Source organism: Onychostruthus taczanowskii, unplaced genomic scaffold (assembly GCF_017590055.1).
Source record: "Onychostruthus taczanowskii isolate IOZ18803 unplaced genomic scaffold, ASM1759005v1 scaffold8, whole genome shotgun sequence".
NCBI lineage: Eukaryota > Metazoa > Chordata > Aves > Passeriformes > Passeridae > Onychostruthus > Onychostruthus taczanowskii.
In genome coordinates, this window is record NW_024505892.1 from 4,376,113 (window position 1) to 4,394,579 (window position 18,467).

Consider the following 18,467-nt stretch of genomic DNA (forward strand, 5'->3'; position numbering starts at 1 on the left):
CGCCCGAGCGGCAGCGGGAGCGGGCCCGAGCGGGGGCGCGCACAAGGCGGGGCCGCGCAGCGGGCAGCCCCGCGCCGGCTGGTGCCGTCTGCGAGCGGGGCGGGGAGCGAAGGAGGACGCGGGAGGGGGGCACGAGCATCCTCCAGGCCGACGCTCCGTTCGGCTTTCCGGGCTCCGCGCCGGCGAGCGGGAGGCAGCAGTACCGGCGAAGTACCTGCGGATCGGCTTTCCCTCCTCCTCGCTGGCTTCTTTCAGTTTGGTGGTGGTGGAGCTTTTTTTTTTTTTTTTTTTTTTTTTTCTTAACCCTCCCTCAAATCCAGGGGGACGCTTCTGAAGCGGGGTGAGCGCTGATCTTACGTAAATGGTGCTGCTCCGGGGAGGGCATCTCCCCTGCCAGCCCCGGGCCAGGGGAGCATCCTCGGGCGCCGCTCGCCCTGCCTAGCCACCGGGCCCCTCGCTGCCGCCCTGCCCGAGATCCGCACCGGCAGCGGCACCGGCGGGGGCGGGCGGTGAGCAGCAGCCGGCAGCCAGCAGCCCCGTTCTCGGCGGGTTTCGGCGCCTCCGTGGAGCGGCTGCGGGGATGATGCGGCGCGTTGGACCCCGCGGCGGGGAGGGCGCTATGTCAGAGAGATAACGCGCCTCCGCCAGCAGCCCGGGGGCAGTCTCGGTGCCAGCCCCCGCCGGGACCCGGCTGCCTGGGAGCCGCTCGCATCTCGGCGGACGGACTGGCCGCGGCGGCGGGGCCGGGGAGCGGCGGGGCGAGGCCCGGCGCGGCGGGGGAGCGGCCGGCGGCCGTGCCGGGGCAGCCCACCTCCGGGGGGCAAGCGGCCGGGAGGCTGAGGAGCGCAGGCAGCAGAGTCGGGGAGGAGGAGGAGGAGGGCAGCGCCATGACTCATTTGCAGGCAGGTCTCTCCCCGGAGACTCTGGAGAAAGCCCGGCTGGAGCTGAACGAGAACCCGGACACCTTGCACCAGGACATCCAGGAGGTGCGGGACATGGTCATCACCCGGCCGGACATCGGCTTCCTCCGCACCGACGATGCCTTCATCCTGCGGTTTCTGCGGGCCAGGAAGTTTCAGCACTTCGAGGCGTTTCGCCTCCTGGCCCAATACTTTGAATATCGACAGCAGAACCTGGACATGTTTAAGAGCTTCAAGGCCACAGACCCAGGCATCAAGCAAGCACTGAAGGATGGTTTCCCCGGCGGGCTGGCCAACCTGGACCACTACGGCAGGAAGATCCTCGTCCTTTTTGCTGCCAACTGGGACCAGAGCAGGTAAAAGCAGAGCCACTCGTCCACCTCAACCCCATCTCCCCCCGGGTAATGCGTGGGAAAGCGGTGCCAGCGGAGAGGCAGAGAGGGTGGGCAGCAGGGACACACCCGGCGCTGCCCACAGGGGGCTGGGCAGCAGCCTGGAAGGCAGAGGCAGAGAATAAAGGAGATATACGTTTTGTGGCTTAGGGCCCTTTCAAGCAGCTCATCCTTGGGGTGTGAATTTTGGAAGGCAGGTAGACACTGCTGGAGTGCTCTTCTCAGCTGTCTGCTAGGAGGTTTACACCCTTCTGCCTCCCCTCAGCTGGAGTGAGATGGCACGGAGATGATGCGCTTATCCCCCAGACAAAGGCTGGTTGCACTCTTGGCTGGTCTTTCTGTTTCAGCACACAGAGAGCCGCTCAGGTGACATGGGAGAAAGTGGGAGATGCTGTGTGTAAAACAGGAGTATGGCTTTTAAGCTGAAAAGTTTGCCTGTGCAGGAAGCTGAGACTCTGAATCCTTTCCCTCAGCTGAAGAAAGCTCTTCCTGAGCCACCTAGAAATGCCAGGATGGAAGTTTCTGTAACCACTTCTTTTTCCACTCATGATGCTCTCAATATCAATTCTCTGCATGATAATCCGAGTACACAAAGCTTTGATAGCAAATTGAAGACTAGTCTCTAGAACAGTTTCTGATCTTTTTTTTTTGGGACTACTCTAACCTGCAGATGATTTAGAAGCTGTCTCCCATCAAGGCCCTTTTTAGCAATTGGCTTGATATTATGTCACATTATTTGTTTATTCTAAATACATTGTGGGGGTGTCATGCTCAGTTTCTCCTGCAGTCTAAAATTATAACCACAAAAATGGCTTGATTTCAGTACATTTAAACTCTCTAAAACCTGCTTCTGTGAGCACTGCATTGTTTTCTTCGACTCCCAACCTGAGTGCAGGTTTAAGATCTGATTTCTCACTTTTTAGTGAGAAAACTTAGAACCCTGTATGTTGCCATCTTTATTCTAGTCAACATAGTGCTGAGTGCTCAGTGCAGATATCCTCAGCTCAGCTACTTTGAAACTTTGGGGGGATTCAAACAACTGACAGTGTGGATAGAAAGGACAAAATCTGGGGGAGAGGCATGTTTAAGTTTGCCCTTCAGGTGTTTGTTTAGCTGTCCTCTTGTGGACTGTGTGGATTGCCATCACAGGGAGCATTCCCACAGCTCCCTGCCCTGCTGGTGTTACAGCTATGGACACGTTTCTCTCCAGAGGGATGCTGGCCCACCTTGACTTTCCTCTCCTTCAGACATGCCAGCCACACCCACACTGTCTGTGGGAGAAGTTTCCTGTCCCTTGCTAACCCATGAATCAAGTCTTGGGACTAGGAGAAAGTTGTCTGGCCCAAATAAAATCTGCCCACAGCCAGGGTAACGACTAGAAAGGATGGATGAATATATGCAGAGCTGGGGCCAGCGTACCTTTTCTGCTGTGTTTTTCTAGCAGATGGAGCATAAAAGCTGAGTGAAGAGCAGTGGTGATGAGGCTAAGGACTCACTGAGTGTGTTTCCTTTTCCAGATAAGGACCTTCCTTGTTTCCCACATAATGACCAGGTCAACTTTTAATTTTAAAAATGACTCCACAAACTCTTAAAAATCCCTGAAGGAAAAATTAGCGAAGAAACACATGTTTAGGACTTTTATTAAGTTGTGTCTATGATGAAGAAGTTCCCTTGTTAAAGGTAGCATGAACTACTGTATACTGTTGTTTCTTATTAATGGAAAAATCCTAAACCTTTGTGTGATACTTGTCATATTACTTTACTTGGTCCTCGTCAAAAGAATACCATGAATTCAAGTGCAGAGATAAAGTAGCATTTAAAATAATAATTGCCATGTAGAAAGAATAGATTTATTTTCTTCTTGATGCTGGATATGCTGATATTTAAAGTACATGAGCTCAGCTGATACAGCAATGAATTTATTGTGGTTTTTTCATGAACTCCTATCAGTATGATGAATATTATTTATGCTATGACACCAAAGTGGCTGGGGTTCACTAGAGTGCTTAATGGATGTGTTTGCAATTGGGTGCCTACTGCTTTTGAGCACTGCATGCTCACGGCACGCCTCTTCTCCAGAGAGAGGGATTTGTTTTCACGCAGACCACTCAGACAAAGCCAAGAGAGCTGAAGCCCAGCTGCGGGGAGTGGCTTGCTCCAAGGCACATGACAAGTCAGTAGTGACACATCTGGGAACAGAGCTAGGTCACTTTCTTTTTCTAATTAATTTAGTGCCTTCCATTATCTGATGCTCAGTGGCTGAACCTGGGGAGCACTGTGGGACTTATGCCTGGGCTGCTATGCAGTATGTCTCAAGCATGTGCCTTAACTGACTTGAGAGCTTGCAGTACACAGCCCAGTGTTCCTCTTACAGCAACAATAGGAGGATTACTTATTGAAGCCTGTCTAGTTAGGCTCTCTTTGTGTGCTTCATAAACTAAGTTAATAGAGCACAGCAAGCCTCCAGTTTTATCATATATGTGCAAATTATTATGGCCAGGATGTAACAATTAGAAAAAAAAAAGTTCCAATTTGTTATTTAAATGAATAGCAGACATACTAGAGATGATTTATATAGCACTGTCAGCCTATGATTTACATAGTTCCAATTAGAAAGAAAAGTGTGGGCGGCAAAAAATTTCTGTGGTAAAACAAGCCTGTGTACTAGATGTTAAATCATTAAATTAAAGCAGGGCCTGAAAACTGTACCAGATGTCCTGCCATCTGAACAACCCAATCAGACATGTATTTAAAACAAACAAACAAAAAAGGAAAGGTGAAAGACAATGGGCTCACTAGCCCAGCAGTTTTTCAGTGTGATCCAGCCTAACTCTCCACCCTGTCTATTCTAAGGGGAAAATGAAGGTCAGTGGCGTTCCTGCCAGGAAGCTGGATAGCACTCAGGGAGGGAGCAACCTTCCTTATTAGCTTCCAGATTGTTGATTCTTAACTACATTTGGCTTGTAGGTGTCTATGTGCATTTGAAGATCCCTTTCTCCTAATGTGTCCAGCTGGTGAAGTTTTTTCAGTTAATAGTCCAGTTAACTTCAGCTCTCAGCTGCAAGAGATCTGTTGTCATGCATGGTCTTGTGTATGCTTCCTGGCACCTGGACACACATTCCCCAGGAGTATCACTGTTTTGATGCTATGTGTTTGAAACCTTTCTGGTATTAATTATCTCAGATTTTTCCCTAGAAAGTGCATTAGAAAAGTGAAATGATACCTAGCTCGGTTGGTGTCACAGTGACCCAGTCAGCTCACACCATCCTCGGTGAATATGGAAATCCCCTGCACTCATTTACTGCAGGTTCTGCTGTTGCATCAGACAGATTACAGCAGGGCAAAGATGGAGTCCAGGGGTTTGCTTTCAAAACTGGGCTTTCACATGCACAAGTGACAGAAACTTTTCCCTGTGTTAAATGAAAATTTAACTTCTGTAGCTATGAGGAGGCTGGTCTGCTCCTCAGCTCACAATAAACAACAGATAACATGGCAAGGTATTTTTCAATCTCTGATGGGAGGCAGCATGACAAAATAAATAGAAATGTTAACACTAGTAACATATTAACAGTAAAAAAACCCAACTGTTTAGGGGAGTCAATTTTTGTTTGGAAGTTATATCTTCCAAATTATTAACTAGTGTAAACCCTGTCATTTTTGCTACAGTTACTCCTCCTGACTGATGCTGTTTTATTGTTTACTAGTTTTCCCCCAGGTATCCCCATCATCACCTGCATTTAGACTGTAGGGGTTTTGGCTAGGGAGCTTTATGATCAATGTAAAATTTAGATCAGCTGAATCTTCATCTGTGGCTGTGACTGTTAGACACTAGGCTAATATATGGCATAATGAATAGTATTAAATCTGAATCTAAAAGATAATCTGGTAAAATATTTGAAGCTATTTCTATTATTTCTTTGCATTTTTTGTAACAGTGGTGGTGCTTTTTGTATTTAGAATAAGGTATCTTCAGGGCATGCTGCCACTATTTAAGCAGAATAGCCATAAGAGAACTTTCAATCCCCCATCTTCTCAGCATTCAAATCAGTACCCAAACTGACAAACCAAGGAGATATGAGGCACCATTTCAAAGTATTCTTTTGTGTAACTTGAGGGCTCTTGTTCTGGTGAAATTCTAAAAATACTGAGACAGAACAATACCTTAGAGATGGGATGATGGCTCAGAGACTTGACCAGCTTTCTCTTTTAAATCACAGTCACACAAGAGCTCATTTGACAGAGTCTTTTCTTGTCCAAATGGTGAGGAGCTTAAAATACAGACTGTGCATTCTTTATGTGTTTCAGACCTTCAAGACACATATGGCTGAAATTCAAGCAAAGGAGACTTACTATTTATCTCTTCTAGTTCCCATCCTGAGAGGCAGATTTATGCCATTCAGTCCTAATTCTCAAAATTACTTCAAATTTCTTTCTTTTAGGGAGGACATGACAAATAGCCATAGAGATAGTAGGGCAACTCTGCTGAATCAGATTATCTGTTATTCAGGGCAAAAGTGAATTGACTGGAACCAGAATCTGGTTAAACAGATGATATGGTTGATGCCATTCATCATCAAGAGCATAAAGTATTGAAAACAGCTGACACAGCTGAGTTTGACATGAGACATCTGTACCCTGCATTCTCCCTGACTCTTCTCTTCGTGCTGGCTTGGTGGAGATCGCAGTGGATGCATACAAGAGGACAGAACACGTCACTTAGAGGTAAAGGTGAAAGGTCCTGGTGAAGTATTACCAAGAGTTGACAGCCATGTCTTTCAGACTGCTTTCCCCAGAAATCCTTGGAAATACAATGAATCTGTTCATGTCCCACAAAAAAAAGTCTCATATAACTTTTCTTTTCTGTAAAAGGGAAATTGCTGCCACTGTTAAATTACAATAGAGTGGGATGCTTAGTAAATTGTTTGAGGTCTTCTGTTCTTGACAAATAAAGACTCCAATGAGGCATTTCCCTCGAAAGCTGTGTGGTGTGGAAATGGTAGCTGTCCCAAAGCATTGGAGAGAATCCCTGTCAGTGTGGTTGTTCACTTGTAACACCTTCTCAGGCTTTATTTCTTTCAAGTCAACCTGAATGAAAAATTTCAAGAGGTAGCAGAGTATGTCTTGTACACCATTCCCTGCTTCAGTCAGTCTTGAACTAAGGCTGACAAAAAAAAGGAACATTAAGAGTGCATTATATATGTGATAACATATTTCCAGCATTTGTTACTCACACTAATAACAGGACTAAAACACTTGTCCAAATTTTCCATTGAATTAAGCACAGTTCTATAAATAGAAGGCATTAAATACATTTAAAGTAACTGTGAGTTTTGGATTATCCTAGCAATTAGTAATAGCTTGCTAGCTACAATATGTCCCATAAGAGTCTGTTTAAACAAGTGAATGCAACTGGATTTAGCCGTAAATAAATTAGGATTTATTTATTCACAGCCTACCTTCAGGCTGCTACAGAACATGCACTGCAGCCAGCTGGGCCCAGCACACCCTACATATCTGACAGCACTGGGGCAAGTCATTAGAAAACTGGTGCCAGGGCAAAATGAGTGGCTTGCTGTTACTTAAGTACACATTTTTACTTAGCACAGATTGGTAAGAATAAAACAGAACCATATTCCCCTCCGACTGTACACCATGGTCTCTTCAAATTAAAGGCTAATTTTTTTTTTCCCCTTTTCCTTCAAAGTAGAAAGGCAGTCAAAGCTGCCTTGGACCAAATATATCTCACACTCACTAGTTTGTCCTGTTTTTCTCACTTTTGACTGGTCATATTTCTGTATCTCTATGGGAGGTAATTTCAGTGTGGAACAGGAGTTTCAGCAACAAAATTGAATAATTTTTTACATCTTTTTACATAGAATTTTTATTTCCCTAAAGTCCAGCCAGGGGTGGAGAGCATTTTATGGCAGAGCCTGTGCATCCTAGTGCTGGCACAAACAGTGGTAGCCGTGAGGTGAAATGTCAGACAATGTGGGGCTGGAATGGATTAAAGATAAGTCTTTACACAATAACTCTGTGCTGTCTGAAAGCTTCTGTGCTCTTGCTTTGATTATGTTTTTTGCTTGAGCTGCTTAGCTGATACTTTCAATACTCAGCGTTTTGCACCACCTAAGATTTCATCTACCACACCAGGTTTACATTTCTGGCTTGCCTTAGCATGTGTTCAGGGTAAAAGCTGCTTTGAATACTCGCTAATGGATTTGTCTGTCTTTCTGGTGCTCTGTACTGTAAGTAAGGTATTGAAACCAAGAGAAGAGATCCTGTACAAAATGAAGAATAGCTCCTATCTTCAATTAATTGTCCTGAAGGGTATTGGAGGTGGAAAGCTTGATTGTTAGTGACATGTCCCTGTGTACTCCTGATGTAGCCTTTTAGACTTTAAGAATACTTCAGGTACCTCCTTCTGGCAGAAAGTGGTCTTGATTGCTTTTATCAGGACCTGTTTTTTGCAGGGCTTTTCTCTAATTTTCAGTGAGTAAACATAAATATTATTGTTGTTGTTGACTGTATTTCTTAGACCAGACCTATAATAGGAGTTATGGTGGTGGTGAATATGCCACAGGGATGTGGAGACCTAGCCCCTGTGACTGTTATTTACTCTCTGTGGCAGCTGAAATCTTGTTCCCATTGCTGCCTGACAGTTTTCCCATTTATTTAAATGAATTAAACACATAATTAGGTGTATTTCTGTTTACGTGTATGCATCTTGTATTGGACTATTAGGTATACATTAAAAAAGCGTGTTTGTGTCAGTCTTAGAGAGCTGATTGGCTGCATATACAAAGAATCTTTATGTCTGATGTACCAGATTTCTAGCAAATTTGTGCCACTAGGAAGCTGTTAATCTTCCTAGATTAGCATGTGAAAAAGAAAAGAAAACATCCTAGAAAGCATGTGAAGTCTCCTTAAACTCCTTAGGGAGGATATTAGAGATGTACATCTGGAACTGGGGACCCTTATTCTGGGACTGAATGTAGGGTCCTCCATTGTGGAGTCCTTCTGGAGAACGGGACAACTTAAATGTCAGGTAGGGTGGAGGCTAATTTTAGAACTGAACATTTTTAATGTCTGTTCCTTGTATGAGCTGTGGTCAAAATCGTCCTCAGACCAAGGCATTCCAAACTTCCTGTAAACCTTAGATCTCAGAAAATTAAAGCATTAGAAAAGAGTTAAATCTCAGAAAAGTTCAAAGGAGTGAATATGAAAAAAATTATCCCTGTCAATCAAACAAAATGAAAAATAAAGTATCTCCAAAATGAAGAGAAGAATTTTGTCTTTACAAAATTATTTTTAATGCTTCCCGTAGTGTTTTCTGGGGAAAACACACTTACTCCTGTTCAGACATTAGATCCCTTTCCTATGAATGCATAATTGGGAAGTTCACTGAGTTTTAGTTGGCTAAATAAACAAAGATGGAAAGATACGAGGAGTCAGCTACAACAGATTAATTTCATTTGTGTTATTTCCTTTTGCAGATATTTTCAAAATATAGTTATGTCCACAACAGAGCAGTGTATTCATTGTATTAAAGTGAGTTGAATTCAGTATAATTTAATTTAATTTCTAAGTAGGCACACATGCTCTTTGCTACATATGCAGAATGGTGAAGAATTCTCCAAGGACTCACAATTTTGAAAACTTTGTTTGATGCCATCATGGGAGACATTTAAAGTCCTTGGTTAAAAATATCTGTACACTGAATATTTAATTTCTGGAATATTTGTATTTCTGATATTTTCCAGGTTTAACTTTCTAGTACCTCATTTGATATTGTGTTTATGTCTGTTTTGGTAACTGTTTATAAAATTCTACAATCCTGGAATGGTTTGGGTTGGAAGGGACCTCAAAGATCATCCAGTTCTAATCCTTCTGCCATGAGCAGGGGTGCCTTCAGTAAACGATCACCTCAAAGCCTTAGTGTGTGTTACCTCTTGCTTTTAAGATCCTTGAGTAATCAGGCTTCTGTACTTGTGGATTTTAGAGAAAAAATTACACAGAGAGTGGGATGATGGAGAGTGTGTGGAAATTCCCAATTTAACTGATATTTTTTTAGGACCTATTATTTAATTTCCTTTGGAAAATACAGAAGGAAACTTTGGATCTATGCTTCTGGTATTTGTCTCAGGTTTTGGTATCCTTGTGATTTTAGAAAAATACAATTTGTGTAGAAGCTGTTATACAGACATGGAATTCCACATAAAGATACTAAGGCAGCTTAGGATACTACGGAAAAGTTCAAATTTGTTTTTGATGTGTTACATTCTTGTAGTTTGTTCTGGCTGGCTGATGTCTATAGGTACATGATCCTACTCCAGAAGATGAGCTCAACGAATTGAGCTTTTGAAGATTTCCCAGCTTCAGGCGCTTCTGAGGACACATTTGCACTCTTTGATTTAAACTTTTGACAAAGGGAGACTACTCAGAACTTCTCCACCTCTTTGGTTGTTGCTCCTTTCCTAACCAAATCTCCTCTTCCCATTCTCAGGTACACACTGGTGGATATTCTGCGTGCCATACTTCTTTCTTTAGAAGCCATGATAGAAGACCCCGAGCTGCAAGTGAATGGATTTGTTTTGATTATAGACTGGAGCAACTTCACCTTCAAGCAGGCCTCCAAGCTCACACCTAGCATGCTTAGATTAGCCATAGAGGGCCTTCAGGTACTATTATTATTTTCTATCTTTTCCTAATTCTTCTTAACTTTGCAGTTCATTACAAATCTAGGTTGATAAAAAAGACCGAAGCAAAACAAAATTCCAACAACTTATGAATAGCAAGGCTATTAACACCTTAACGTGTGGGTGCACAGGCAAGCTGCTTGTGACAAAAGTGTGAACTCAGTCAGCTAACTGCAGTAACTCCTGATGTGTAGGCTCCTTCCTTGCTATAAATATGAGGTAATTTTTTGGTCTTTATTCCAAAGTGCGTGGCTTTCTGTAAATTCAGATGGTAGCTCCTGCAGCAGGAAGTTAGAAGCAATCAGTTTATGTTGTAATTATGCACAAGGCTAATGAAATAGGGGTTGCTGCTGCCATGCCAGGTTGGCTTTTTTTGTTGATTCTTTTGGAGACAGGCTGTGCATCATTTGTCATGGAAGTGTGGGGCCCTGTGATTGGACAGTTAGCTGGGACTATTTATTTACTCAAAGTTCAGCATGTGCTTGGCTCTTTTTCTGGGTCAAGATTAATCTGAGCAGCAGCCTCTGGGATTGAGTGTGCAGTGATTTAAATTCTTTTCAGCTCGTTGTAAATTTACATGGCACAGGCATGTTGGTGAAAAGGATACTGCATAACTTGCATCTGTTTCCCATGGTGTTTTATTGTTGTTAAAATGAGAAACTAAAATGGTTAAGGTAGTTGTTTTCTGTGCAGCCTCAGTTACCATGTTAAAAATATCTGTAATTCATTCCTGTGGCAGTGTGCCTTGCTTTTAGAAGGACATGTATTCCTTTTCTGTATGTTTCTATCATTCATACATTTTTGTTACTCATAAAGCAAAATAACAGCCTTACCTTTGAACTTTTTTTACTGTGATAGTGTGATTTCTGAAGAAACTTGTATAGCAGTGATACAGAGTTTTGATCTAAATGATGAAATGGCTCAACTAGTATTCAGCCTGCGGTTGCACGCAGAAGGGTAGTGACATGAGACAGAGGTCTCCGTTCTCATTTTATTATGTTTCCTTATGCAACAGTGTGATTTCGTCATCTTCACAACTACCTTAGAAGGCAGCAGAGAGACCTGTGCTCTCGAAGTGCTGCATTTCCTTTTATTGCTTTCAAAGTTGTTTTCTTTTTTGTGCTTTTTTCAAAGTTAGCCACTGTTTTCAGGTTTAGAACATGAACAAATGCATTAGTGGTCTTTGTTTTCAAATGATGGTGTTTCTTCTTGGGCATTATTCAGAGATGGTTATTTTGAAGAGAGCTGCAGTGAATAATTGCATCTGAAAATATGAAGGGTGACCTACCAGACTTCAGGCGGGCTCTGAGAATCAGCATTCTCCTGCCATCAATTGCTTCATGACTGAATTGAGGAGAAGTCCTTTGGCTTACTGAACTTACCCATGCCCCCAGCTTTGTAGTTTTCAATATTCCAAGTCTGATGATGACCAGCACGTATGGCACCATTTTGTGCCCACTGCCTTCAGTGCTGTTTACTGCAGAGATGCAAAAGTGGGTGTGAAATACTCCAGAAGAAAGAAAAAAAAAGAATCTTAATGGCTGCCTTGTATTTTGGAGGAAAATGCATAGCGAAAACATCATTCTGAATGATGTCAAAGTAAAAAGTGCTTAATGAGGTAGAATGAAAGAGAACAAGAAAAACTCACACACACTATTTATTTATGATCTTTGTAAATACTTTCTATTTAATCAGAGAAATGAAATTTATTTTGGCTTATAAGATTTAACAGGGCTCAAGATGCTGAACTTTACCATTTGGAGAATTTAAGTATTTGTGTTGCTTAGGCAGAAGAGGACAGTGAGAGTAGGATTAGTGACCACTGAATTTGATGTTAACAAAATCCCTTTGCCTCCCGAATGAAATCTACTGAATTTGCCTTATATTTGCTTAACTTCCATGGTGAGCAGAATACTCAATATGGTAGGTACCGAAGACTTTACAACCTATGGCATTTTTTGGCTTTTCACAATGGCTTAATGTTTAAGAAATTGCTTTTGAATGTAAGAGAAGTAAATACAGTTTTCTACTGTATAGAAGAAGATGAGTTCTGGTGTATATTTTGTCTGCATATGTGTTAAATGGGAGTGTGAAAAGAATGATACTACAAACTTACTTGTATAAATTAGGAAAATTTCCTAGGTAGCTGTTTCCAGGAAAAGAGACTTTTGATCATGGGATTTACAGGACAGTGACTGTCTGTAATCTGATGTGAAATCTAGCATACCCATCACAACAGTGCTGTGCCAAGCAATTGGTGCAGGGTAGAATTTGCTGCTGATTTGTGCACTGCTGATTTGTAGGACAAATGTTTTTGCTGGACAAGAAGAAAACTTCATGTGGAGGTGGGTGCACTCAGCCGGGAGTCTTGTTGCTCCAGTCCGAGCTCATACACTGGCTGTGTGCTTTTGGAAAAAAGGAGCAACACTCTTCCTTGCAGATGCTTCTGCCTACAGCACTCCTGTTGCTCCTCATCATGGAGAAGGAGGATTTTCACTTAGAGCTCCTACACCTTCCCTAGTGTCAAGTCAGAAGGAAAACATTTTTTGAGAGCTGGAGCACATGCCTAGACTTTAGGACTTCGCGTTGACTCTCCCTACTTATTCAGTATGTGGATGTTTGTGAGTTCCAGTCTTTAGATGCCCACTTTTCCCCATTCATTGATTTCTGTAGCCAGCCACTGATTTTGGGCTTGTGAAGAAGCTCATGTTACTCAGCAGTGGTGCTCCTGAAAGCAGGGAGTGTTAACAGCCTTATGTGCTTCAATACCTGAGTGCTTGATAAGGTCTGCTTCTGGCACTGCCCTGACCCCTTCTACCAAAACACCTAGCTGAGAACTCCTGAGAAGAAAGAGGGGAGGAAGTTTTGGGTATAATTATTTTCTTTGTGATAGTCCTTTTTCACATAAATCCCTATATGAACTTTCTTTTTTTTTTTTAATTATCAAGACAGCAGTGTTTTCGTAAGACAGGTAAAAATAGTTTCAAAGACTGAAAATTCAATTTGAAAACTACATTGAAAATTGGAATTATTATTAACTCTGACAGACAGCTTTGGGGGTAATTATAATTGAGTTTTGCAAAATGGAACACTATAGGTATGCATAAATCGCATGAACTGATTAACTGATATTTAGTATTCTAAAACCTGGAACACTAATTCCTTCTTAAATATTGATTTCTATTTAGTGCATAATAGTAGTTGCATGCATGACAGATTTTTTTCATGCATGTTTTCGCTCGGGCAGTCTGTACATCTCAATGCTTTGTAAAAGTGTGTAGTTGGCTGAATGTGAATGCTTCTCCTCTAGTTAAAAAGCTGGTGGAAAAGAGACCATACACATTTAAATGGGGAGCTGAGCATATGTGGACAGTCAGCATTGTTGCAGAAGACAGAAGACTCTTGCTTCTGGAACAACGGTGTTTGGGAGAAACAGTGATAGTGTTATGGGGGACAAGGCAGGTCTTTTAACTGTGTCCTTTTTTTTTTTTTTTTTTTTTTTTTTTTTTTTTTTTTGTAACAGAGGAAGGCTTCATATGCTAAAACAAACTCAGTCCTGTAAAAATGAAAGCAAACCAGAAAGTAAATGAAGGCAGCATCCTTGCAGCTACGATTACTTTCCAAAAAGTCTTTCACACAGCTGTTCTTGCGAGCTGTAGGAACAATACCCCCAGCCAGATTTGCTGCAGCAGTGCAAGGTGGAAGTACCAGACGCAGACCATGCACAGTCTGGTGATGAAAGTGACAGGACTTCCTACTCCCATTTTCTTTAAGCGTGAACTCTATCAGTGTCTTGCAGGGAATACTGCTGAACATTAGAGTTGGTTCAGCAAGCACAGAGTGCTTAAACTTTGCCACCTGGTTCTGGACTACATCTATGCGACCAACATGCTGCAGTGCCAAGGATTCCTAAGACAGGAACTTCCAGAACTAAGGACGCCTCTGGAAACAGTATCATGACTTCATATAATTACATGGTCACATGCTCCATGCAGTGCATAGGATTGTTAATAATGAGCTGAAGGAACAGCTTGTACTAGCAGTGAGCAGCAGTGAGCTGCAAATCACAAAGCAGAGCTTTAAATGTTTTTACATCCAGATTTAAAACCGTTCACCCCTCTCACTCAGTGCTTGAATTCTCTACCATTTTTTCAGAACGTGGTCCTGACACTTCACTTTACATTGACAGAATATTAAAAAGTATCAGACTCAAACTTTTAATGGGAGTACCTTCCATTTTTAGGAAGTAAATAATTTAATTCAGGTTGCTTGTTTTTTTTTTTTTAAATCAAAGAATTAAGTTGTTTGTAAAGGCTGGGGTCCCCTGAGCCCAGGACTTCCTAGAGAACAGAGGGATGTGCTTATAAACAGCATAATTTCATACCAGTTCAACTCATTTTCAGTAGCAACAGCAGTTAAATGGGATATTTTTCCTAAGAGCTTGTTATTTTCAAGAGTTTGCTAACACCTGGTCTTCCTTACTTGTATAAAGACCATAAAAAGGCTTACCAGCAATTTACTGTGGAAACGGGGTGGACTGGAAGCGGTTGTTATTTCTAGCTCCTCACGTGCTGTCTGGATGGACTTGACCTGCTGGGTGAGAAAGGACTTTATGACCATAGCTCGAGTTCAGCTACAAACAGGCATGTCTGTGTAGACACAGCCATTATTCAGTGTGGTCCCAGTTTTTAACCTGTTATCTGAAGACAGAATAATTAATTCCCTTGCTAGATTCTTTTATGATGCTCATGAAAAAAAAAATGGTTTAATGCCTTTGGGCTGTTGATTTATATATTCTCACAAACACACTTTTTAGATGAGGGGATACCATAATCTTTTTTTCTTATATTTTTCTATCCCCAGCTGAGAATAATTCCACGGAAAGGTTACTGTTAAGTGTTTCCTGTTTGGGGTGCCTACTGTGACAGGCTGTGGTCTGATTTTCAGTCACAGTTTATATATTTGGAGTCCAGCTGACATTTATTTTTGATCAGGAGGATTGAAGATTTTAGTCTTGATCTTGAGCGCCCAAGCCAGGAGTCTGAATTCTAGCTGGCTAAATTAAGAGCTTCTCATTAGATTCTCTTTGAATGCACATAGTGCCACGTGGGCTGCCACCTCTGAAACAAATGAGAAGCAGCAGCAAACTAAACTCTCCTTTCCCCCCCAAGAAACTCTGCTCTGTGGTGTCTTACTGAAAACTGCAAGGAAGCTTAATGGAGTTAAATATCCACCCTCCAAACACTGCTACTGGAGCTAGTGGAGTATCTGCCTGCAGTAGGTTGTCATCCTCCGTGTGAACCTGAGCAAAGACAGACAGAGGGCATTTTGCCAGTGGTTTGCAGATATTTGCTGTAAGCAAGGCGTGATCAGTTGCGGGGAGCTTGGCTTTTGTTCAGACACTTTGATCTAACTGGCACAGACTCTTCTGCTTGTTCTTCCTGCCCTTTTTGCTCTGAGCAGGCTTTGCCACAGTTCTGCTGTTTCCACAGTTCCTCAACTCACATTGTCTTATTTTGTACTAGTCTTCACTGATGCAGCTTTTTTTGTCTCTATTCTGATGGCATCCTCCAAAACCTCAGTCACCATAGATGAGTGCATGGTACATTAAGTTCATCCTAGACTCCTTAGGGGATTTCAGCCCTTTGTGATCTCACTGGCCACTCTCCACATCTGGCTTCCAATCACCTTCAAACTTCCCATCTCCAGATCTTCTTTTAACCAGTGTTCTTCCCATTGCTCTTCATAAAAGTCATGAAAGTAGCACTGGAGAGTGAGTCCTGATCTGTTCACATGCCAAGTGAGTCCTTTAGACACCAGGCTGTTATGGAAGCTCCTTTTAGTTCCTCACACCAGAGCTGGCCTGCTTGGTACACAAAACTCACTGCTCATGGGGCTAGGCAGGAGACATTGGGACCTTCTGAGGATGTTACTGGAATGACATGGCCTGATCTAGAAAAAGATTTTTTTTTTTTAATCTGACGTTCTATTTTACTCAGGAAAGTATATGTGGTTAGTGTAGAAACCAATGAAAATGTTCATAGTTGATATTTTTCCATCAGTTCTGTCAACAGAGAAAAGCATTAAAATAAAATTATTGCATCTTGAGAGAAGGAAAATACAAGAGATTCATACATGAGGATTCCTTCTTTCTTGAGCTTTTGTTAAATGCTATCCACTTTTCTGGTTTTCTTCTTTTTATTAGGAAACTGAATCTATATGCATTAACTAAAGAGAGTGACTTAATTGCTCTGATTAGGCTGAAAAACAAATACAATACTGAGGTGACACAAACATGAAGTGTTTGTAGCACAAACTCAGTATAGGCAATTAACTCTTGTCACTGTGAGTGACTTTCTGTTGTCTCTGGTAGACGACACTTCAACAACTATATGGTTATAACCATTCCTCAGCTTCAGGATATCTATTTATTTTTGAAAGTCATTTTTCTCAGCCAAGGTCTAAATATTTCTCTTTTCTTCAGTATCTTAAGGCAATAAAGGGAATAAATAGTAGTCTTCCTTGTAAGGTCACTCAGAAATAAAACTAATTTGTTGTAAGTTGTAATGTTAGAGACAGAAGACATCTTTTACGACCATAGTTCACCTCCCTGCTAAGGCAAGATTATCCTGCGCATTATATTTTCTAGTGCTTCTCACAGTTTAATTTAAAAGCTTGAAGGCAAGTCTGGCACATTCTTTGGAAACCTCTCTAAGACTTCTTGCTCTTCAGATTTCCTCTCGGCATTAGTCCTAATTTTGCTATTTCAAAATGTCAACTCCTATAAAACCCTCTGCTATTTCACTGTGTGCTGTTGGGCCCAAAGCAGGAATTGGTGTGTGACTCTCAGTAACCCATAGAAAGGAATTGTTTTGAGGCAGTACCTATCTGCAGCAGCAGTGATTTGGAATCAGGACCTCGAGATGTTCTTTCTGACTTCTCTGGCACTGGAGATGTTGAGATGTGGAAATCAGCAGGATCCTCTTTATTTGGAGAGCATAAATCTGTTTTTTTTATAGTGTTCAATTTACCTTGTTATCAATCCATTTTATATAGGCATCTTTCACATTTACCTCAAAACTACACACTGGATCATTTTGTAATTATTTTCTGAAACCAGTCTAACCTTTATTTTCCATGATGCTAATAAATTCTCTGTGATCTTATTAGGCTGTGACAGTTGTCTTATGTTAGTGTCTTCTGCACATACTGCGCATGCATATAGTGCCTCTGCCAGCAAAGTCTGACAGTGCTCCATCCACAAAACAATACAATGTAATTTTTTTGTGATTTTGGTTTCTATTCCTTAGCAAATGTTCACCTCCTTTGACAATTTTTTTTATGAATTCAATTTGCCTTTGGTTATAAGCAAAATTTTGACTTTGTTTATAAGTGATTGCTGTGCAGGAAGAACACTGCTGTCATAATTCACTGATGTTTAAAAACAACTGTGGGAAACTTCTCTGGGGGTAGCACCATAAAAAATGTGAAATTATATGGCTAGTGAAGGTTTCTCTCATCTCATATTTCCTAATCATAAAATAATTAAGAAAATTCAAGTTTTGTGTGTTCTAATAGGCATAACTGTTTAAATAAGTGATACTTTGGTGGTGATTTAAAGTAGTTTATGAGCTGAAAGTTTATATATATAACAAATGAAGAAAATTGTATTTCTGAAAAAAAAAGTATTAATTCTTTCTAAAATATCATACTCCAGTGTGGATAATATGCTCAAAAAAAAAAAAGCTCCCTTCCTCGAAAAGCATTTCTGTAGTCTTTTCCTGCATATTTTGCAAAAATATATGTTCTTAAAAAACATCTCTTCTTATTATATGGAATATGAAAATACTGCTTTTAATATTTTCCAGTATTTTCTGTAATAAAAAGGATTGGGTAGTAATTATTTGTTTACACATAATGACTATCCAAAGATGGATATGGACTGAAATCCGAGGTGGCTGAACATATCGTCCTTTTTTGAGGAAAATAAATTTACATTCAGTCAAAAAAAATTAATTTCACTCCAGCACCTGACACTGAGTCAGCATCTCCCCCAGCACAGTGCTGGCTGTGCTGATGTGCTTGCTTGTTCTTTTGGATCATATTTTACATTGTCCCTCACAGTATAGGTTTTGACTATGAAATATGTATTCCTGTCCTTTATTTTGTAGGACTGACTAATATCAGACAGTGTCATAGGAAAATGCAATCTTTAATCAGTGATTAAAGGTTGTGTTTTCCTTGCTCTTTTTAGTAGGCTCTCATGAATCCTTTATAGCTGTTAAAATCTTGGGATAGGGCTTCCTTTCTGAGAACTGGATTTCAACCTTTGGCCACCTCCACCACTGAAAACATTTTCTGGAAGGAGAAAGTGATTCTGCTGTGATTCAGGGGAGGGCCTCCCTAAAGGTGTGTTTCAGCTGCAGTTTTCAATAATTCTTGCCTGGCATTGCACTGAA

The 18,467-nt window shown here is 41.5% G+C and overlaps 1 protein-coding gene across 1 annotated transcript in view; it reads left to right on the forward strand.

Moving 5' to 3' along the window:
- Positions 1–887: 887 nt before the first annotated feature.
- CLVS2 (clavesin 2) overlaps positions 888–18,467 on the forward strand; it is a 46,511-nt gene continuing 28,931 nt past the window's right edge. The window contains exons 1-2 of the mRNA XM_041423926.1: positions 888–1,276; positions 9,816–9,990. Coding sequence (XP_041279860.1) covers positions 888–1,276; positions 9,816–9,990 — 564 coding nt within the window. The remainder of the gene's footprint in view (positions 1,277–9,815; positions 9,991–18,467) is intronic.